Genomic DNA, 23,933 nt, shown 5'->3' on the forward strand with positions numbered 1-23,933 from the left:
GGCAGAGGGGCAAAAGGTGTTTTACTGCAGCCCGCAGGAAGCCACAACAACCTAAGAGAGACATGTGCAATAAGACGGGAAATCCTGGCAGGGTCAGAGATACACAAACCCTCCTAGACACGGAGGGAGACTTAAGATCTCAATTCCCCAACAAAACAGTGGCTGGGCGGCTCCACAGCACAGTTGCAGTGTACAGAAGAGGTAGACCAGCAAACAAAAGAAGTTCTTCCCATATAGCAAGACATGAGTAACACGAAACTGGACCTTCTGGTTGATCCCTTTTACACAGAAAATTGCTGCCAACTGAATCAGAGACAGAGGCCATTGAGGTAGGTTCTTGGGACAGGCATAAGGAACCTGGAGCAGATTCTGTGAGCCACAAATCAAAATCAGCGCTGGTTTTGGAAAAGGGTTGGAAAAATAGAACAAGGCAGCAATGCCAGAGATGAATGATCTTCATAAAAATCATATAAGCTTTTTGCTGGAGTTTTCCCCGTTTACTCTGATTGTAGATGTAAGCATCCAGGGAAGGACCACATTTAAAATGTGATTGATTCCTTGCTTTAAAATAGTATTTGTATTTTACTTTACAGAACTGGTTAAATTAAAATATATTAAGTCAACTAGCAAGCACTCAAGGGTTACCAGTGCCATTTTCTTTCTCCTCACCACAAAAGATCAAACAGATCAATGTTTTAAATTGAATTATAAGTCAGATGGTACCTGATTTAATTCCTGCAAATCTTCATATATTCTATACATTTTTGTGCCATAGAAACAGCGTTCTAAGTCACTGGCTAAACCCTGTACTGTATATAGTACAAACATTTCTTCAATTTAATTCTGAAAACATAAGATATAAAAGTTTAGGAAACAGAGTTTATATGTTTAAACATGCAATTACAAGTATGGCATGGTTAGAAAAAATTGAACCCAAAAAACTGAACCAATACCTATGAATGCAGCTTCACAATAAACTTCTACAGGACTCCTAAGGTCTTTAATAAATGTATTCAGAAGTCTGAATTTGTACATTTGAGTAGCAATTTAAGACTACTTGCACAGTCAAAACATAAAATCCTGTATTTTTTGCAATATCAAGTATTTGATTTACCCAAAACACACAAGTGTATTAATGAAATGATTGCAGCATTAACAAGTTATCAAGCGCCTTTTTTGCTACTTAAGTAGCCTAACATATGCAATATGAAAACAGGAAAATGCATGTTCTCAGGCACACAGGTACTATTGCTGTATTCTAGACAATCCATAAAATCAAATATGAAAGTTACCGTAAAACTATGTGTATAACAATTATAGTATAAGGACAATAATGCAAAACCTATGTGCTACCTATAGTATAGGGCCTACAAATATGTTAGTTCAAAATAACTATGTCAATATCTGAGTTCCTGTAAATTCATTAATACAATATATACAGGTCTTTATGTCAGCTTTCCAAAGGAGTCACAATCTTCAGTTTATTTGCACATGGCTAGTTAGAAATCAGTGGCAAAACATTTAAATAAAGACCAATTCTTGTGTGACCTCAAAGAAAGTAGATTAAATTATATCCCAAATAACTATAGTAAAACAAAGCTTAGGCCACAAGGTTGAGCACTCAGAAGATAGGAATTGCCAGATTTAAGGTTCCCTATGGAACCTTAATTCAGCCCCCCACATTACGATGCAGTCTTTAATTACATGATACTGTTTTTCCCACTGGACCCTTGCCTCATTCAGTGAAGGATGAGCGGGGAAAACAGGATCTTCACCCAGCCCTGCTTGGTTCTCTGCCCTTTCCCTGACTCTACAGCTTCTTTTGAAGTACCTGGCCCAAGTCTTTCCAGAGGGATGTTTACTGCAGTATCTATGCTGGGGAACACGTGCAGGGCTTTGGAATGCTAGGGGTTCCTTACAAGCTGCCCCAAACAAACAAACTAATAAATATCAAGCTGTACACCACAAGCCACAGATGGGAAATGGCACTTTCTAACAGCTCACAACTCAGACAAATCTTAACAGAATTTCACGGGATCAGCAAAAGGCTACCTCCCTGGCCCCAAGGCTATCTCCCATTAAATACGAGGCCTGGGTCGGAATAGCGTAGCTGAAGTCAAAGTATCTTATTTCGACTTACCTCCCATCCTCACAGCGCGGGATCGACAGCCGCGGCTCCCCATCGACTCCGCTACCGCCACTCACCCTGGTGGAGTTCCAGAGTCAACAGGAGCGCGTTCGGGGATCAATATATTGCGTCTAGATGAGACACGATATATTGATCCCCGATAAACCGATCGCTACCCATCGATCCAGTGAGTAGTGTAGACCTACCCCAAGAGGCTTAGGGCAAACAAAGGAAGTATGAAGTTCTCAGAAAAGTTCACACAAATCTTTTATAATGGAAGGAGTTAGGCTTTCTAAATATACGGGCCATTTCCAGCTTCTTCAATATCACAAGTGAAATGAAACACTCCAGATGAAAGATGCAAGTTAGTTATACTGTCTCATGTAGAAAAACAAGAACTCAAAAACTACTGTTAATACATCTATATGCATTTCTCTGACAAGAAGCTTAGGAGATGATGCAATAAATTACTTATCAGTCACTCTCCAAAAGGTGGAAAAGCCTCATTAAATATTTAATATACACTGATGTGCCAAAACTAGAACATACCTTGAGAAGAGTATTTGAAGTCTAGGGACCAAATCTTGCTCTTATTGACTTAAATGGAAGCAGAAATGGGCTGTAAGACCGGCTCTTATACTGCACCCATTACAAATCAATAATGGTACCGCAAACCAATGTAACAAAGAAAACAGGTAAAGTATGCAAAAATGACAAATAGTAAAGTTGCTAAGTACATCTCTACCCAGATATAATGCGACCCGATATAACACAAATTCAGATCTAACGCGGTAAAGCAGCACTCCGGGGGAAGCGGGTCTGTGAACTCTGGTGGATCAAAGCAAGTTCAATATAACGCGGTTTCACCTATAACACGGTAAGATTTTTTGGCTCCCGAGGACAGCGTTATATCAGGGTAGAGGTGTATGTGTATTAGGTTTAGAAAGGTTGCATGATAGCCTCCATTTCCATAAGAGATTGCATTTTGTCTCTCAGCAGTCCATCAGAAAGATTCCTCAAGAAGGATGGAAAAGAGGTTGGGTTTTTGCATGTCCCCAAGTTAAAGCGTGTAGTCTCAATGGATAATTCCAGGACCCACTGATGTGAAGGGATCCTGCATGCTTGTAAAAATGTGAATAATGAGGAGACGGAGTTAAAATTAGTTCAGTCCTTTAGAATAAATGCAACTTTGCTGGACTGCTGGACCAGTCTACATCTTGGGTGAGCTCTTTATATTTTCTTCTCTAGATGGACCAGAATGTGAACTACACTGGAGTCAAACTGCTTGAAGTGCAGAGGAAGGACTAATCAGATATCAGGAGGATGACTGACACTTATAAGTTGGATCATTCTTCATAAAGTGACTCACCCACTAATCTGGTCCTAGAATTCTGTAGCCAAGAGGCCTTGAAAAGAAAATGTCTGTAGCCAAGAGCATAGACACTGAATCTAACAGATCATTAGAGGCCCTTCACAGAGTTAGTTAAAACATCTCAGCTTTCCAAAGGTCAGGAAAGTCCAACTTCTTAGTCTTCAGGATAAACTCCCACCAGTCTAGAAGGAGTAGCAAAGAATAACTGTCAGTAGTTAGCAGTTCTTAAAGGGCCACAGAAGAGTATGCTTTCCTTCCAAACTGTAATGATGGCTGGCAGAGAACATAAAAATGGTCACACTGGGTCAGACCAATAGCCCATCTAGCCCAGTATCTTGTCTTCCAACAGCGGCCGAAGCCAGATACTCAAGATGGAATGAAAAGAACAGGGCAGTTACTGAGTTATCCATCTCATTATCCAGCAGCAGTTTCTGGCAGTCAGAGGTTTAGGGACAGCCCCATGCTCTGGATGTGACCATAGCTAACGACCAAAAGCCACTGATGGACCTATCCTCCATGAGCTGATCTAATTTTATACTTTTGGCCTTCACAACATCCCCTGGTAATGAGTTCCACAAGTTAACTGTGTGTTGTGTGAAGAAGTTTTTTCAACTTACAAACTTACTTTTGTTTTTTTTAAACCTGCTGCCTGTTAATTTCATCTGGTGACCCCTGGTTCTTGTGTTACGTAAAGGGGTAAATAACACTTTCCTATTCACGTTCTCCACACCATGCACTGTTTATAAACCTCTATCATCTTTTTTCCAAGATGAACAGTCCCAGTCTTTTTAGTCTCTCCTCATGCGGAAGCTGTCCCATACCCTTAATAAAATTTTTGTTGTCGTTCTCTGTACCTTTCCCAGTTCTAATACAGCTTTTCTAAGGAAGAAAGGCTGGCTGGGATTAGGCTGAAATACCCAAGCGGAGGAGTCCCAATGCCAGGAGATAACTTAATTCCACATTCACTCAGGCTAGCAGAAAGAGGACAACTGTGAAGTGGGGGTTTTGTATACCCTGAGTTCCAGAAAGAAAGAGACAGGGGCATGTACCCACTCAGCCAAATGCTAACATTTTTAATGAGTTCCACACAATCATACCATGGAGATCTACAATGCCAATATCAGCAGTAGAAGAGTCTGAAACAATCAAGAGCTCTCATCCCATCCCCACCCCTAGCCAGTGTACAGCTTGAATCCAGCTGAGGCATAACCACAGGAGCTGTCTCCATTGGATCCTACACAAACAGCACTGAAACACTGCTTCAGATTCTAAGAACTAAGTATTGTTGTTATTTCTGTGCCAACGTTACCTAGCTACTTCTTGGTCTTGGAGCCAGAAAGGAGCCAAGGAGAGTGTTTGGAACTTGACAAGCCTCAGACCAGAGCGAGATTCAGTGTCCAAAAACTTGGTTAACACTCAGTTAAAGTTGATTGGCAGGGCTGTGAACCCTTCCAGAATATGAAATGCACCTATACTTAAACCTCTGAAAGTTACAGTTTAGAGTTAAATGCCATCTCACCCTGCAGCTTTCACTCTGCCCCCTGGAGCTGACAAGTGGCACTGGGGATAGACTGCAAATATGTTTCAGCCAGGGCTGTCCCGTAATAAGCAGGCATGAGGTACGTGTCATTTTATGTGGGGTGCTGTCTCCCACAGATCTGTATTCTCCCATTCATCTGCCTGCACTCCAACAGCCCTTCAGTGTGTTAGGGCAACCACATTGACTGGCGCAGGGATTACTTGCAGTAGGTCACAATAGCTCACACTGCAATACATGGAGAAATGCATCTACATCTAGAGAGATCATGAACCACTTGTTTCTGTGCTGAGTGATGTCTGCTCTGCAAGCACGGGAGCACAACAGATTATTCTTGCCACAGGAATTGGCAGCAGGCTAGTGAGGAGACAAGTGCAGGGGATGCTCCAGAGAGGATCCTTAGGACAAGTGTTGGTAACATCTGGCCACTCAAGGGTCATCTGCGTAGAACAGGTGAAACGGAGGATAAAATAGGTGTAGCCAGCTGGTGTTGACTAAGCTCACCTCACACAACTTTTGCTTTAGCGAGGACCTGTCTGACAGTTTCTCCTAATATACCCAAGTGTTGTGTCCCTGCAGTGCTCCATATCATATGGATAGAATGCAACAGTATCCATCAGAGCAGGCAGGACATAACTGAAAGAGGGCAGAGTTAGGGTTGTATAATGGGGATGGGTGCCATGTGATCTTTATTTCCTGGTTTTCAGGAGTGCCGGGCACTCAACCTTCTGGCAGGGTATGAGGCGTTGCTGATCAACCTTAACTCTGCATTAACAAAGTTCTGAGGGCATTTCCCTTGTTTTTGCGGAAAACAGGAGTAATGGGGGGCCATGAGCACAAGGAGATTTCCTGGGAACATCTCAGTGGATGTTCTACCCCTTCTGTAAAAGGTACTCCAGCCCCTCTTGGAGGGAAGTACCAGTACTCAAGATCATCTTGCCACACGTGGTTTTCAGAGCATTTTGAAAATTGAAATAAGCTCAGCACAGACTGTACGTTGGGAACCCCTTGAGCCAAAGTACCCCAACTTACACCACTAACTCCACCCTGGCCCTGATGTGGCACAGCAATATTATGGTGGGGCAATGGTACCACCACAGTGAAGGTCGCAGCAGGGTTTCCATTATAATGGGGTGAAAAACGTCTACAAAAATTCTGTCTTTGGGATTAGAATACCATTTTAATACTTACTGCAGTTTGTGCACGGATGGATTTTTCTATAGCAGTTTGTTTGTGGGAAAACGCATTTGAGGTTGGCTGTTTTAAAAAGAGTCATTCAACTGAAGTTTTTTTCTAATGTCTATCTTTGCATTCAGATCCCTTTTTCTAGGGACCTACAGCACTTTGAGATGTGAAATTGATAAGGGTATTCTCTGTGTTTGTGTGGATTGGATAAATTACTCTAATTATAATATTGTAATAATACTTAGTCCTGCCATGACTGCAGGGGACTGGACTAGATGACCTCTCAAGGTCCCCTCCAGTCCTATGATTCTATGAAAAAGGTGACATTTGTTTTCTGTGTGTATTTTTCATGACACACATGAATTCTTGTTTTGACTGATTACATCATTCTGGTACCATATTAGTGGATGTTGATGCTACGCTGGTCCTTATTATAGGGTTCTCTATTATGGCTGCATTCCCTGATGCTCAGCAATCCATTTTGATATGCTTACACTGATGAGAGTCACAACTACATGGCTTCTCCAATCATTCAGTCCCACTGTTTAGGAAATGGGCGAGGATCTTGCAGCATAGTTACAGTACCATAAAACTGCTGCTTACTTGTAGAATTTTTCAGCTCTGCTCTAACTAATATTATTTTCCCTGACAATGCTTCTAAAGGAAAATCTGAGTATGCCTGTGGAGCTCTGAAATATCCTCTCAAACCAGAACTTTGCTCTCATGGCAAAGCTTCCACAAGGAGCCTTTGCAAATGCAGGCAGAGAGCTAAATATGCACAACACATTCAGAAAACTCCTACGGGCAGGTATAGTAGGAAGAGAGCCTGAGACATAAGTCCGTGCATCAGAGGCACGAGGCTTAGGCTAAAGTAGTAGTCAAAGTTTTACTGATATAAAGACAGTAAAGACAAGCTGTGAGCAAGAGGCAGGACCAGCTCACAGAATCTGGCAAGAATAGGGCTGATATCGTAGAAATACACATTCTTAAGAAGCGCTAGGCACAGAATACTCATGCAAACATATCCTGGTATCAAGTGGTACCAGAGCATCCCGATATCAAGGATGGTACAAAAAACATTCCCCACGGATAACAGGAACACACTGACCCCTCCTAAAAGATAAGGTCAAGATGGGTAATAACTAGCCATGTCAGGGGCAGTGAGCTGGTCTACTGTTATTGCCATACATGTATTAATGGCCTGGTAGAGTCTGCAGGATACTAGTACTGTGCTTCGCCGACAGTAGACCTGGCTGGGTGCCTTTGTACCTTAACAGATCTTCTGGTCATGGGGCAGGTCTGCTGTGCCAGCTGTCTGCGCATAGCTGGGGCAGCACACGGGAAGAACACGGAGACGCTGCCAAACATCTAACCACAGCAGGACTCAAACTCACAGTACATGGATGCTGCACAGGTTCAAAGGCCACAGCTTGTCACCTCGAGCCACCAAATTACTGACTTCTGGCTGTCTGAAGAACCCTAGTCCTGCTGCACGTGCCTAAATGGCTGTAACATCAACCCCGAATCATGTTACTGATCCAACTTTTTAAATATCGCTTCCCCAAAGGGACAGTGGGGGCTGGACAGTAGCTGATACCAATCCCAAGTAGGTGATATTAGTTTGGGGAGGATCAGACCCATAGTTGGAGCTTCACATGCATGTAATTGTCAGAACCATAAAATTTTGATTTTTTTTTTAATTTATTTTTTAAGGGGACATGCATCTTGGAAGCTCCTTGCTCAAGTGATCTGAAATGTGGACCACTAACCCTACTCTGGATTGCCATGCTGCACAGCAATTTTTAAGACAAATCTAGGAAGCATGTAGCTTTAAGCACTTTAAAAGATATGTTGTTAAACAATAAGCTAGTCTCAACATTAACTAACGTATATAATTAACCTGGGTAATCCCATCCATAAACACAAATTCAACTACCGTCACTCGCTGATGGCCCTCAGTTCTACCTCTCTACTGCAGACCAGTCTCCATCTGTCCAAAAGGAAATCTCAGCCCATTTCTCTGACATCTCCTTCTGGATGTCCAGCCATCAGTTTAAGCTCAACATTGTGAAAATAGAGCTCTTAAATGGCCCCTCTCCCCAAGACCTTCCTGCCACCTTTTCTCGATCACAGTAGACACCATTATCATTCGACTTGTCTCTCAGGAAAAAACTCTGAGCATCCTCGTCGACTAGGAACTTTCTGTAGGACCTCACATCCAAACTATATCTAAGCCCTGCTGATTCTTTCTGCACGACGTCTCAGACACAGCATTTCCTATCCATCTACACAGCTAAAACTCTTGTCCAGCCTCTTATCTTGCCTTTCAACTAGAGCAACACTCTTTTTTCCTTAGTTGACCAATGAAGTCTTGCCTTGCTTATATCCATTCAGAATACTGCTGCAAAGATCATTTTCAAAGCCATCACTTTGACCATGTCCTCCCACCCCCTTGAATCCCTTGACTCCTGCCTTAGATCAGCCTCTATTGTCCACTTGTTAAATTTTCAAACAAGCACCTTCATAATTTCTCCTATGCTGCTCCCCATGCCTAAGAGAAGCTGCCCATAACCATCTGCAGAACTAACTCATCCTCCTTCAAATTCCTCTTCAAAACACTTTAGCATGATGCCCAGGGCCATCCTTAGGCACACAATCATACGCAGCTGCGTGGGGCACTATGAAATTTGGGGCACCAAACTGCCCCAAATTTCATGGTGCCCTAGCCTAGGCAACTACGTGCTGCATACGTGGCGGCAGCACCAGCCCTATCCATCAGCTGGCCCCTCCTGCAAGAGGCAGAGCCATCCCTAGGGGTGTGTGGAGCCCTGGACAACTCCCTCTGCTCTGCCTCTTCCCCTTTCCCCCTGCTCCGCCCCGGCCTACTCCCTTTCCACCTCCTCCCTCAGCGACCCCGCACTCACCGGCAGGAAGCAGAGCAACCCGGCCCCAGCCCTCTCTACTCTGCAGCTCCCAGCCGCAGCGCTCCACTTCCCGCCACTGGTGAGTGTGGGGAAAGGATCATCCCCTGCACTCACCAGCAGCAGGTAGCACAGAGACTTGGCCCCAGCCCGCTCTGCTTCGCTTGGCCCAGCTCCAGCCATGTCACTTGGGTTGGGGAAAGGACCGCCCCCGACTCTCACCAGCGGCGGGAAGCAGAGCACCGTGGCTGGGAACTGGTGGAGTAGAGCGGGCTAGCGCCGGGTTGCTCTGCTTCCTGCCGCTGCCGGTGAGTGTGTGTGTGGGGTCCTTTACCGCAAGCCCCTCCCCTGAGTAACACGGCTGGGGTCAGGACGAGGGAAGTGGAGCGTGCTGCTCCCAGCCCCCCGCTAATCTCCCGGGCCACTCTGGGCCTGTAGGGCCCCCCAAAGTGGCCTCCCACAGCTCCTGCCTCCCAGGCCCTGGGGGGAGGCCTGGGGCCCCACACAGCCCCCTCTCAGCTAGGGATGGCCCTGGTGATACCTAGAAAAACTCTGACAATGGTTAGACTCCTGATGTGCTGAGACCATAGCTCCCTTGCTGACTGTATTGTCTGATGTTTCCTTATATTTTTCATGTTGGTCTGTATTTATCTCTTGTCTTAGACTGTAAGCTCTTTGGGTCAGGGATTGCTTTCTTGTTCTGCGTCTGTACAGAGCCTAATATCATGGAATCCTGATCCAAGACGAGGGCTCCTAGGCACTACAGTAATACAAATAATTGCAGCTGGGCTATCACCCCATTATAATACATGCTTCTCTCCTCATTTTTGCACCAAAGGAGCTGAAATAAGCCAGTCTCAGTTTGCCCCACAACAGATGCACTGACCTTTAATGCCTCAAGAAGGAACAGACAATGTCTTTATCCCGCCAAACCCCTGGAGAAAAGGCTGCACAAGTGATATCATTCCCAGTCAAATATATGGCACAAAGACATAAAAAGCTTTGGATTCGCTGAAATGAAACAGATATCTGTCCTGCAAGCAAAAAGCATTTAAAGCCTGGAATTCTGACTGGCAACAACTGGGTAAGAGAAAGAATGAGCAGCCCAGCTGGTCACCACACAGCTACCATGGCATGGCTCTGATCTAGATAAGACACTCAAATGTGTGGAATGAGCTGCTATGAGTTTGCTAGGTAGTTTTTCAAAGAAAGGCTGAAATAGTTGGGCGAGATGGAGATCCTGACTCACTGCTTCCAACTCATGAATGGCAGAGGAAGTGGTTACTCCTACCTTCATTTCCAAACACTGGTATCCATATAAGGCACACTTGCAGCCCTTAACAGCTACTGCTTCCCAAAGGGTTATCTGCTTCTGTGCAGATGGATGCACTCCTCCCAAGAGGAGGATCTATGCAACACTCAAAGATGGACCAAGTAGTTTCCAAAGTCTCCCAGCAACTAGTGTCACTTGTTTATTTACCTATCAGCCAATTCTCTAGGTGATTACCCAATTTTCAATAAACAAGCTAGCAACTAGTGAGGTTCCATTCTCTCATGGTGAAATTGGCTCCATGCCCTGTGAGTCTCCACATAATTACTGTACATTACTGTAATCCAACTAAACCTCACTATGAGACAAGCTTCACGTTATCACTTTCAATTAGATTTAAGCTACTTATTGTCTGCATTAAGATCCATTTGGCCTACAAATCCCACACCACTGCTTGAGAAATGGCATTTATCAGCCAAACGACAACAGCAATGCATGCTATACTGAAAGCTGGAGAAGACAGTAAAGACTGGATAACAATTGCAGTAGCTTTCAGGGAGGGAGAAAACATGGGCAAGTAAACTAACACCTACCCTAACCAAGCTTGCTTGTCTCCCAGTGCTCAAATTCTCCTCCAATTCTCCACTCCCTCTTTTTCTTCTGATCCCAGCTTCATAAAAAAATGCAAGATTTTCTAGAGGCCCAGAGGAATTCCTCAGTCCAGGATTTTCACTAAAGCTAAGAGAAAGACTGAGGATAACAGCGGGCCTGGCAATGCAGCATAATTTGGCAGATGGTCATTAATTCCACAGAAACTACCCTCCCAAAAAGGTCAGTTATAAGAGTGGCAGAATTTGGCCCATAGGAATTAGAAGCGCTGCCAAGATATGATGCAAATAAGCAGACTAACTGGCCAACTTCCCATGCAAAGGAAAACCATGAGATGCGTTTAGAAAATACAGATCAGGGTTTACAGAGGAACAATCAAAATGGCACTCTGAAAAGTTTTCAGCATTTGCTTCTTACTCATGTGTTGGGCTACAGTTCCTCTTCAAGCACAGACTATATGTGGAGTGACTAGGTTGAGAAGCTCCATATTTTGCCTCTGATCTTTCTTCTTAATTGTCAAGTTTTTGCTTTCCTTCACCCCAGTCACCCATGATCAGCTGAAGGTTGGTCTTTGGCTTAAGGAACTGGGCTAACTCAGTTCTAGTCCCACCTTCACCAAAAGCTTCTTGGATGACCTTGAACAAGTCACTTCTCCTCTCTGTCCCTCAGACCTTTATCTGCAAAATGGAGATATTTCACTGCCTCTTATGTGTGTTGCAGGAAAGTTAACACTGAAGTGCTACAGTACACTGATGAACAGAGAAATCTCAACTTATTTATAACACTAACTTCTTCTGAGCTCTATTCAGTTTGGTTCCTTGGTTTCTCCCAATGATGTATGAGGAAACACACTTGCCCCAATAAGATGTATGTTGTGAGACCTAAGTTTAAGTGCTTTCAAGCATCCTAGAAACAGATCAATAGCCTAATGCAAACCCTGTCATGGATGAAAGCATTAATCCACTCATTTTTTATTCTGGAGATCACTTAGCAAGACAGTCTCTTACAGTCTTGAGACCACCTCCTTCACTTCCCCAACCATCCCCCTCAATCTCCCCGTGTTAGGGCCTCAAAACATTCTCTCAGAATGGGAGGTTATCACATTCACCATTGTAGATTAGCCAACTTACACATCACTTTACACCTTCAAAGCAGTTTGCAAACTGTAACAAATGAATCTCCATTTTTCAGATTGGGGAAACTGAGGCAGGAACAGTTAACTAAAATCATACAAGTCAGTGGCAAACTCGGAATTAAAAGTCTTCAGACAACTTGACCATGCTGCCTCTTGAACCAGCACCATAATTCATTTCTTTTCTCAAATCATTTTTTTAAAGTTTTAGAGGAAAAGTTATGCAATATATCCTTCCTTTAAGAACAGCAGTTCATTGCAGAAGAGTGAGACTATTGGGAAGAAACAGGTAGACGGCTTCTGCCTTCTGAAATACACTTGTCAGACTCTTTGTTGATAAGGTAACACCAGTGATATGATTGCAATGACTGAAACAAGGAATTTGATTTTCTGAGAAGCTGATTAACCACAACTCCAGTTTAAGGCAATGGGTGCTACACATACTCAGTTCCTCCAAAAATCAGACCTAAGAAATCTATTATATACATAAAGGAAAGCTGTGCCTGTCACTATCAGATGGGTGGGAAGCCAGAGGGCTAAAATCCAGAAACGCTACATAGTTTTAACATAGCGGCAGCATATGGTTTTGATGGAGTGGTATCAACAGCCTGCTCTGCATGACTGAGGTATTATGGTCACTAATACCACAGAAGTACTTTTATACATACAGCGACAACTGTCCACAAAGTACTTAAAAACAAACAAACAGCTGACATCAGCAGAAGAATAAGCACATCAAATCATTTATTACACCAAGAAGCTGATCTCTCTCTTTCAGAGAGAAACCACAATCCCTTCTACCTAATGCACAAAGAATCAAGCACAGGGGACACAAAGATTTAACTGAGCAATGTGTCACTGAAGAAAACAATGGTTCTTTGTCACTATTTTTCACAAACTAAATGTGGCCTCTGACAACATTTCTCCCCGTAAAGCAACTAGATACTTAGCACTTCAACTTTTATTTACTAAGTCCACATGAAGTGGCTGGACTTTCAGTAAATCAAAACTAAAAGATCTTTCTCTCGTCTGTGTGACGTGTGATATTTCATATATTATCCACCACAAAGTCTGCTAATCAGCCATCAACTGGACAAAAGGAGTAAAGCATTCCAGTCAATCAACTCAGTTTACCAGTCCACCCACAACACTCAAGGCTTCATACCGGCTACACAGGGCAATTCACTGAATGAGACTGTTGCCTTTTATTTCCTTTACTGGCAAGCACTTGTCCACAAGAGCATTCCAAGATATGTCACATTCCCCAGTGTGTGTGTGTGTGTGTGTGTGTGTGTGTGTGTGTGTGTGTGTGTGTGTGTGTGTGTGTGTGTGTGTGTGTGTGTGAAGAAAAAAATAACTGCAGGCACTTAACCCCAATTATGTATTCCAATAAGCAAGCACTTGCTGCTCCAATCACTGCTCCCCTCTATCGCTGTATGCCAACAGGATAGGAATGTCTCTGAAATGGAAACAAATGTCTCTAGAGATTTATCATGCTACACTACCCTAACTTTTAAAAAGGGAAGGAAATGCTCCCTCCCAGAGCACGACCCTCCTGCATATTCCACCCATTCTCTGACTTTTTGCTGAGTTCAAAGCAGTGGTGTTTGAAGAGTTTTAAAAGTCAACAGGCACACTTAAGAAAAAATGCAGCCAATGAAAATCCCAAGGAAAATACCTGACCACACACTAAGCCCATTTTCCTCTTCACTCTCCATGTTTTCACAGATGCCTGCCTGAAGAGGAAGCTCTCACTCTCATATCAAAGTATATTGTGTCTTCTACTGTCACCTTTTCATTTGATTATAGCATGTCTCAAGGACATTCCTGCATCCCAGGAGGTAGTACTTGCAATATTGGTGGTCAACAGTTCCAAAGATGAGTGCCTAAAGTTAAATATAGTCTTAGGAAAGTAACTTTAGCACTCCTTTTTAAAATATCTTGACTGCTCCAATCACAGATACTTTTGTGTTCTTAGGTAGCACCTGCACCACATATAATGAAATGCAAAACAATAATCTGATGTAATGTTAGCAGGCAGAGTTAAAACAGCCAGGAAAGGCTAATAAAGGTTCACTGAGCAACTTAACACAGCACCATTCTATATATAGAGAGAAATAAATATCTGGAATATTTTCTATTTCTGGTTAACTATGTAGCATATTATTGTTTGTCTAAAATGTGCAGTGTAAGATACAGATACATTGATATCAAACTAATGTTTCTGTAGGAACCTAACTTCTCAATTTTCTGACTTAGTTTTTTGGCTGTGCACTCGCAGTGTTTTATTAGTCTGCGGCATTTTGCAGACCTGCAAGTCTCATGCGTCTCACACAACACTCACACCTGCAGGCTGCCACGCATTGCCACAGACCAGATGGAATATTCTGCATCCAACTGGGCTGCAGGAACATCCGGCAATTGTGGTTCCGTCACCAGAGGCCGCTGTGGTACCTGGGGGGGGGAGCATGCAGCCAAGTCGCTTCTGTCTGCTGCTCCCCCTGCTGGCCCTGGAAACAGCAACCAGGAGGAGCAGGCAGTGATAGCAGCAACCACAGGAAGGAGACAGCAGGGACCGGTGTGTGGGTCGGGAGGGCCAGATTCCCATACCCAGCATCAACCACCAAACAGGTCTCAGTTGCCCCCAGTCCTTAGACACCCACTAGATTTCACAACGTGCCCTATGGCTTCTATCCCCAGACACACAAATCCAGTTTCCTTCCCAGCTATCCCCAGACACTCCCACAACGCAGCTTCCCTCAAACCCCAGTTCCACACACACAAATTCAAGTTTCCTTATGCCCAGCTTTCTGCAGCCACCTCCATCAGTCCCCCAGGCAACACCAACCTCCACCCAGGCAAATTCAGTCTTCCTCTCAGCCCTCACTTTGTATTTTATTGGTTTGGGTTATTTATAAATAAAAATTGTCTCTAGTGATGTTAACCACCAACTAATCCCAGTCACCATTTGAAACACACACCTCCTTGAGGTAATTAGGGTGTGTGATAGAGTGGAATAACTTTTTATTGAAGCTTTTGTTTTTTTACAAGGCTGGGTTATAAAAGCAGAATAACCACATACATAAATAGATTGGATGTTTGCAGCAAGAGAAAACTTCTCAGAGTTTAATTTGCAGAATGTAGCCAGAATAGTGGAGGTCTCTTATAATTGTGGGAACTACAATTTCTTCCAGTTCCCCACAATCTCCTCCATTTCCTGATATTAAAGTAGGAATCTGAAGGGTTTTGTTCTGTGTGGTTAACTGAAATAGGGATGATCATCCTCATGCAAACTATCACACTAGAAACCTGACAACACAATTTAAAGCTTTAAAGATTACTTTGCATACTTGGTGATTTCACTCCTATATTCATTTGTTTCTCCCTAAACCAAGCAAAGACAGTAGCACTTCAAGAACTCTTGTTGCTGTCACCTGCCAAACCTCAGTCGTTTTTCGTGTGACCCTGCTGAGCAAAAAAAAAAAGGGAGGGAGAATATTTTTTCCTACACAAACTAGAAGACAAAGGGATCTTGCTCAAATATTCAAATATACTCACCAAGCATGGAAATATCAGCCCAGAAAGTTTGGAGAGTTATGAGCAAGTGAAAAGAGGCTATTAGAATGGAAACGCACTTTCAACCTGACTATCAGAAGCCTAGACATCTGCTAGAATATATACATACAAAACTGTTAGAAGATACTGATGAAAAACTTGTGCATTTCTCAATTAGCGTGGCAGACTCATTTGAGGAAGGGAGTATACAAAAAGCAAAAGAAGGAGTCAGAGTTAATAGGGAAAGCTGCCAATCTCCCTCACACACACTGCAAACATTCTGCCCTTCTTCAAGTAAAGCAGCAGGCCGTTACTTGAAAGCTCAGCATTGCTCACAATTTGGCCCCTAATGAAAGTGGCCATGAGAGTATCTCACATGTACAGGGCAGCAGCCCGCCAACCCAATCTTCTCTGCTCAACTTAAGGGAGTACTAATGGGTGCCCCTCAACCATGCAGCCTTTGAGTGAGTACAGAGTCAGCAACACGCATATAAGACAAAATAAGGAAAAGGAAGGATACACAGAAGAGACAAGACAAGTAGGAAAAAGAACCAGAAAGGTTTAAGAAACATGAAAAAAATGGACAGAAAAGAGTTAATGGAGCAGCAACTATCTGCTAAGCTACCCCAAGGCGGAGAGTACCAAATGGAGTTGGGACACCTGTTTACTCTGCACATGGAGCCAGAGTTCTTTTTACTGAGTGAACAGCAATAAAAATGAAAAGCAGGCAACCACACCAGGGAATGGAGAGGGCCTCGAAACTAGGGAATTGTGCTGTGCAGCAGGGCTGGGGAGTTCAACCTCCAGATTCTATGCCCCTCATTTCCTGGAGTGTCTTAACCTTGTAGTTTGCCTGTGGACGCCTATTCTCGTGGATGCCTATTCTCATGGACCATACATAGAAGGTTGGGGTTGAACACACTTAGACATCTCAAGGGTACTGGGGTAAGGGAGTATAGACATTGACATGAGTCTGAGGAGCATGGCTCAGCAGTGGGTGTTCTCCAGTGACTTCCGTCACAGTGCTGCTGCCTGGCATAGTTCCCTGAATGCCGAGTTCACAGCATTCCATCCACCAACTTGTCTGCCCATTGTACACATCCAATTTGTGTCACTTTTATCATAAAAAGCCAGGCTGAGGATTTGTCTCTAGCAACAAGAAAACACGATTTGATATGAATTTACAAAGCTTACTTTTATGTTTTTTCTTCTGTTATGATCATAAAAATCCTGACAATTGAAGTTTATCTGGACTGGGGGAGTGTGAGGGAGATGTCAGGGCTAAACAATGGGACCAGTGAGATAATGTAAGTAAGGTGCACTGATGCCCAACTAAGCTCTCACCCACACTCTTTCTCCATCATCCCACCCACCTCAGAGCCCCACTTCACACAGCTTAAGCTGTTCTCATCCCTATTCACTTCTGAACAACCAATACCCACATGAGTAAATAAGAACGAACAAGAATAGGAAGATGCTGGTAAGTACTACTAAAAATTGAGGAATTTGAAAACAGAAGCTTAATCAAAAGATGCAGTCCCCAAGGCCAGGATGTCACCAGCTAAACCAAGCCTCCCCTGCCTGTTCATGTCAATTCATGTGCCTTACCACCCAACCAACAAGAAATGCCCTTTCCAATCCCCCCACAAGGTATTCACCCAATCCCTCCAGACACACAACCCTAACCCCATGCCCCCTCCTGGTACAGACCTCACAGGTACACATCTAGGGAACACAGCTGGGGCTCAGGCTGCCATCTGGGTACAGAAGTGGGGCAGGACATGTGCATGGGGGCGGACATACCCGAGAGCAGCCCTATGGCTGAGGGGTCTGTGAGGTAACAAGCCAGGCTGTGGAGGAGGGGGGCACTGCCTGCCCTCAGGAGCGGTCCCCACGTCAGTGCTGGCTAACGGAACGCCCGGGCCTGAAACCGAGCCCTGAGCTCGGCCTCACCCCCTGAACAAAGCCAGGCTCTCCCTCACCTAGCAGGGGGGCCGGGCAGGTCCCCCCACACGACGGGGCACCCTCCCGGGGCGCGGCAGGGCAGCCAGGACCATCGCTGGGGGCCCTCAAGCGCACGCCCGGGACTCAGATGGGGGGCCTGCGGGACCCACCCGACCCAGAGCAGGTAGGGAAGGGGGCTCCGCGGGGAGGAAGAACCGGGGGCAGGCGCTTGCGAGGGGCTGCCCCGCCTGACCCGGCGTGGGCTGGAAGCCCACAGGCTCGGCCCGGCCTGGGGGCGGGGAAGGGACCCGGACCGCCCGGCGGGTTGCATGCAGGCCGGCGGGGGGCTGTCCCGGTGCAGGCCTAACCCGGGAGGGTAGGGGGCGGTGGCTCGGCCCGCGGCTAACCTGGGGACGCAGCTGGGGCTGGAGCCGTCGATCTCCCAGGTGGCGAATAGGTTCATGGGCACTGGGCGGCTCAACACCCCGGCGCCGCCCGGGAAGCTCAGGCGGCCCCGCTCCGCCGCCATCGCCGCAGCGGTGCCGGTAGCCGCCTGCAGCGAGAGAGATGCACGCTCCGGCCGGTCCCTGCGCCGCGCCTACCGCGGCCGGCCAGGGTCACATGGAGGGGGCGGGGCCAGAGTGCTGCGGGGGGAGGAGCGTGGGGAAGGGCGGGGCCTAGGGAGAGAAGGGGAGGGGCTCAGGGTAGGGAGGATTGCACCGTGAGAAAAGGTGCGCTGGAGTGGCGGCCCGGGACTCGGAGCCTACAGAGAAGAGGGGATCCGTCTGCCTGCAGGGGTTATAGAGTTGCGGGTCCTCCACCGTTACCAGAGGAGATAAGGATGTGTTGTAGCAGGGAGCTTAATAATGGTAGAAGCTTCCTGAGTTCTCTAGCTGCTATTTAAAGAATGGCTCTTTGTCTTCACCCTGCAGAGCCTGGAGACGGGGGGAGGAGTTGGGGGAAGGGAGAGACAGACGGACAGAAGTCTATAGGGAGACGCTTAGGAAGGAAAAGAATAGGAGTCAGCAGAAGGGAAGTGGAAGAGCCTGGGGAAAGGCAGGTGTCTGGAGAGTTGAAGGGGACGATTTTGGGGCTAAGAAAGGGGGAGCTTGAACAGGGGCTGGCAGGGCAAAAGTCTGGGAGACGTGAGGAGCCTGGAGAAGGAAGCAGAACGAACCTGCATGAGAAAAAGACAGGGGAGATGAGAAGTTTGGGGAACCATACGGAGAAGGAGTCCATAAATTTGTAGGAGGAACCAACGGAGGAGAGGAGCCTGAAAAGAGAAAGGTGGCAAAATCTAAAAAGGAAAGGAGGGGCAGAGCCCAGAGGAAGGAGTCTGGGTGCAGGTAGATAAAGTTGAGGAATTAGAGAGCTGGGAGCGCATAGGGGTTCAAGGAGGAAAAACCTGGCAAGCAGGATATAGCAGTTTGAGAAATATTCTTCCTAGGATTGCCAACTGTAACTGTGCAGACCCAAAGACCCCTGTAACACCCATTCTATGAGGCCCTGCCCCTGCTCACTCCATTCCCCCTCCTCACTTTCACCAGGCGGGGCGGGGAGGGGCTGGAGGGAGCTCAGGGGAGGGGTGTGGGCTCTGGGATGGGGCAGAGGAGTTGGGTGCAGGAGGGGGTGTGGGCTGTGGGAGGGAGTTCGGGTGCTGGAGGAGGTGTGGGCTCTGGGACAGAGTTTTGGTACAGGAGTGGGTGCGGGATGCAGGCTGTGGGAGTTAATTTAGGTGCAGGCTCTAGGCTGGGGCAGGAGGTTGGGGTGCAGGAGAGAGTCAGGGGGTCAGTGTTTACCTCGGGCGGCTCACAAAAGTGACCAGCACATTCCTCTGGCAGCAGCGTCTAGAAAGCAGGGCAAGGGGTTCTCAGCGCACCGCTGTCCACAGGCACCGCCCCTGCAGCTCCCGTTGGCTGCAGTTCCTGGCCAATGAGAGCTGTGGAGTTGGCACTGGGGGTGGGAGCAGCTGAGACCCTACTGTTTGCCCCCTCCCCCTCAGGGGGCCACAGGGACAGTGCCAGAGCAACACGGAGCCAAGGCAGGTAAGGGAATCTGCCTTAGCCCTGCTGCCGCACCTGATTGTTAGTGCCCCAAATCTCCTGGTTTAGCTGAAGTAGCCTACAGGAGATAGTGTGTGATTCCAGGAGACTCCTGGTGAAAAAAGCAAACAGAATGTTGAGAATCATCAAGGGATAGATAATAAGAAAGAAAATATCATATTGCCAATATATAAATCCATGGTACACTCACACCTTGAATACTGTGTGCAGATGTGGTTGCCCCATCTCAATAAAGATATATTGGAATTGGAAAAGGTTAAAAAAAGTACTACAAAATGATTAGGGGTATAGAATGGCTTCTGTATCAGGAGAGATTAATATGACTGGGACTTTTCAGCTTGGAAAAGAGGCGACTAAAGGGGGATATGATAGAGGTCCATAAAATCATGAGTGATATAGAGCAAGTAAATATGGAAGTGTTATTTACTCTTCATAACACAAGAACTAGGGGCCACCAAATGAAATTAATGGGTAGCAGGTTTAAAACAAACACAAAGTATTTTTTCATGCAATGCACTGTCAACCTCTAGAACTCCTTGCCAGAGGGTGTTGTGAAAGCCAATACTATAACGGGGTTCAAAAGGGAGCTAGATAGATTCATGGTCCATCAATGGCTCTTAGCCAGGATGGGCAGGAATGGTGTCCCTAGCCTCTGTTTGCCAGAAGCTGGGATTGGGTGACAGGACATGAATCACTTGATGATAACCTGTCTGTTCATTCCCTTTGGGGCATGTGCCATTGGCCACTGTCAGAGAACAGGATACTGGGCTTGATGAACCTTTGGTCTGACCCAGTTTGGCCGTTCTTATGTCCTAAATAGTGGTGTGCCCCAGGGGTCTGTACTGGGACCAGTACTATTCAACATATTCATAACTGATCTGGAAAAAGGAGTAAAGCGTGAGGTAGAAAAACTGGCAGATTATACAAAACTACTCAAAATAGTTAAGTCCAAAGCAGACTGTGATGAGGTACAAATTGAAAGGGATCTCAAAAAACTGAGTGACTGGTCAGTGTTGATAAATGCAAGTAATGCACATTGGAAAACATAATCCCAAGTATACATATAAAACGATGGGGTCTATATTAGCTGTTACCACTCAAGAAAGAGATCTTGAAGTCATTGTGGATTGTTCTTTGAAAACATCCACTCAATGTGCAGCAGCAGTCAAAAAAGCTAACAGAAAGTTGGGAATCATTAAGAAAGGGATAGCTAATAAGACAGAAAATATCGTATTGCCTCTATGTAAATCCATGGTATGCCCACATCTTGAATATGCATACAGATGTGGTTGCCTTATGTCAAAAAAGATATATTGGAACTGGAAAATTCAGAAAAGGGCAACAAAAATGATTAAGGATATGGATCAGTTTCCATAGGAGGAGAGATTAATAAAACTGGGACTTTTCAGATGGAAAAGAGACGGCCAAGGCAAGATATGATTGAGGTCTATAAAATCATGACCGGTGTAGAGAAAGTAAATAAGGAAGTGTTGTTTACTCCTTCTCATAACACAAGAATTAGGGGTCACCAAATTAAATTAATAGGCAACAGGTTTAAAACAAACAAAAGGAAGTATTTCTTCATACAATGCACAGTCAATCTATGGATGTCGTGAATATAAGAACAGCCCTAGTGGGTCAGACCAAGGTCCATCTAGCCCAGTATCCTGTCTTCTGACAGTAGTCAGTGCCAGGTGCCCCAGAGGGAATGAACAGAACAGGTAATCATCAAGTAATCCATCTCCTGTCGCTCATTCCCAGCTTCTGGCAAACCAAGGCTAGGCACACCATTCCTGCCCATCCTGGCTAATAGCCATTGATGGACCTATCCTCCAAGAATTTATCTAGTTCTTTTTTGAACCCTGTAATGCTCTTGGCCTTCACATCATCATCTGGCAAGGAGTTCCACAGGCTGACTTATCGACTTTCTCTACACCAGTCATGATTTTATAGACCTCAATCATATCTCCCCTCAGCCATCTCTTTTTCAAGGTGAAAAGTCCCAGTCATATTAATCTCTCCTCATATGGAATCCGTTCCATACCCCTAATTAGTTTTGTTGCCGTTTTCCGAACCTTTTCCAATTCCAATATATCTTTTTTGAGCTGGGGCGACGACATCTGCACACAGTGTTCAAGATGTGGGCGTACCATGGATTTATATACAGGCAACATGATATTTTCTGTCCTATTATCGATCCCTTTCTCGATTATTCCCAGCATTGTTTGCTTTTTTGACTGCCGCTGCACATTGAGTGGTTGTTTTCAGAGAATTATGCACAATGACTCCAAGATCTCTTTCTTGAGTGATAACAGCTAATTTAGATCCCATCATTTTATAGGTATAATTGGGATTATGCTTTCCAATGTGCATTACTTCACATTTATCAACATTAAATTTCATCTGTCATTTTGTTGCCCAGTCACCCAGTTTTGAGAGAGATAAGAACATAAGAACATACATAAGAACAGCCGTACCAGGTCAGACCAAAGGTCCATCTAGCCCAGTATCTGTCTACCAACAGTGGTCAATGCCAGGTGCCCCAGAGGGAGTGAACCTAACAGGCAATGATCAAGTGATCTCTCTCCTGCCATGCATCTCCATCCTCTGACGAACAGAGGCTAGGGACACCATTCTTTACCCTTCCTGGCTAACAGCCATTTATGGACTTAGCCACCATGAATTTATCCAGTTCCCTTTTAAACATTGTTATAATCCTAGCCTTCACAACCTCCTCAGGTAAGGAGTTCCACAAGTTGACTGTGCGCTGTGTGAAGAACTTCCTTTTATTTGTTTTAAATCTGCTACCTATTAATTTCATTTGGTGACACCTAGTTCTTGTATTATGGGAATAAGTAAATAACTTCTCCTTATCCACTTTCTCTACATCACTCATGATTTTATATACCTCTATCATATCCCCCCTTAGTCTCCTCTTTTCCAAGTTGAAGAGTCCTAGCCTCTTTAATCTTTCCTTGTATGGGACCCTCTCCAAACCCCTAATCATTTTAGTTGCCCTTTTCTGAACCTTTTCTAGTGCTAGAATATCTTTTTTGAGGTGAGACCACATCTGTACACAGTATTCGAGATGTGGGCATACCATGGATTTATATAAGGGCAATAATATATTCTCAGTCTTATTCTCTATCCCCTTTTTAATGATTCCTAACATCCTGTTTGCTTTTTTGACTGCCTCTGCGCACTGCGTGGACATCTTCAGAGAACTATCCACGATGACTCCAAGATCTTTTTCCTGACTCGTTGTAGCTAAATTAGCCCCCATCATATTGTATGTATAGTTGGGGTTATTTTTTCCAATGTGCATTACTTTACATTTATCCACATTAAATTTCATTTGCCATTTTGTTGCCCAATCACTTAGTTTTGTGAGATCTTTTTGAAGTTCTTCACGATCTGCTTTGGTCTTAACTATCTTGAGCAGTTTAGTATCTGCAAAATTTGCCATCTCACTGTTTACCTCTTTTTCCAGATCATTTATGAATAAATTGAATAGGATTCGTCCTAGGACTGACCCTTGGGGAACACTAGTGACCCCTCTCCATTCTGAGAATTTACCATTAATTCCTACCCTTTGTTCCCTCTCTTTTAACCAGTTCTCAATCCATGAAAGGACCTTCCCTTTTATCCCTCTTAATTTACGTAAGAGCCTTTGGTGAGGGACCTTGTCAAAGGCTTTCTGGAAATCTAAGTACACTATGTCCACTGGATCCCCCTTGTCCACGTTTGTTGATTCCTTCAAAGAACGCTAATAGATTAGTAAGACACGATTTCCCTTTACAGAAACCATGTTGACTATTGCTCAACAGTTTATGTTTTTCTATGTGTCTGACAATTTTATTCTTAACTATTGTTTCGACTAATTTGCCCGGTACTGACGTTAGACTTACCGGTCTGTAATTGCCGGGATCACCTCTAGAGCCCTTTTAAAATATTGGCGTTACATTAGCTAACTTCCAGTCATTGGGTACCGAAGCTGATTTAAAGGACAGGTTACAAACCTTAGTTAATAGTTCCGCAACAAACCTTAGTTAATAGTTCCTTTTGTAGATCTTCACAGTCTGCGTGGGTCTTAACTATCTTGAGTAGTTTTGTATCATCTGCAAATGTTGCCAATTTTGTCTTGAAGGCCAAGAGGATAAGTGTCCAAAAAAAAAAGAATTAGATACATTCATGGAGGATAGGTCTATCAATGGCTA

At 44.8% G+C, this 23,933-nt stretch overlaps 1 protein-coding gene across 5 annotated transcripts in view; it reads right to left on the reverse strand.

Annotated features, from left to right (window-relative positions):
* The window catches only part of PACS2 (phosphofurin acidic cluster sorting protein 2), a 162,065-nt gene extending 143,877 nt beyond the window's left edge, over window positions 1–18,188 (reverse strand). For all 5 annotated transcript variants that reach the window (XM_050963097.1, XM_050963095.1, XM_050963096.1 and 2 more), the window contains exon 1: window positions 18,061–18,188. In XM_050963097.1, coding sequence (XP_050819054.1) covers window positions 18,061–18,182 — 122 coding nt within the window. In that variant the 5' untranslated portion in view covers window positions 18,183–18,188. The remainder of the gene's footprint in view (window positions 1–18,060) is intronic.
* Between the last annotated feature and the right edge of the window lie 5,745 nt (window positions 18,189–23,933).

This window comes from Gopherus flavomarginatus, chromosome 7 (genome assembly GCF_025201925.1).
Source record: "Gopherus flavomarginatus isolate rGopFla2 chromosome 7, rGopFla2.mat.asm, whole genome shotgun sequence".
Lineage (NCBI taxonomy): Eukaryota > Metazoa > Chordata > Testudines > Testudinidae > Gopherus > Gopherus flavomarginatus.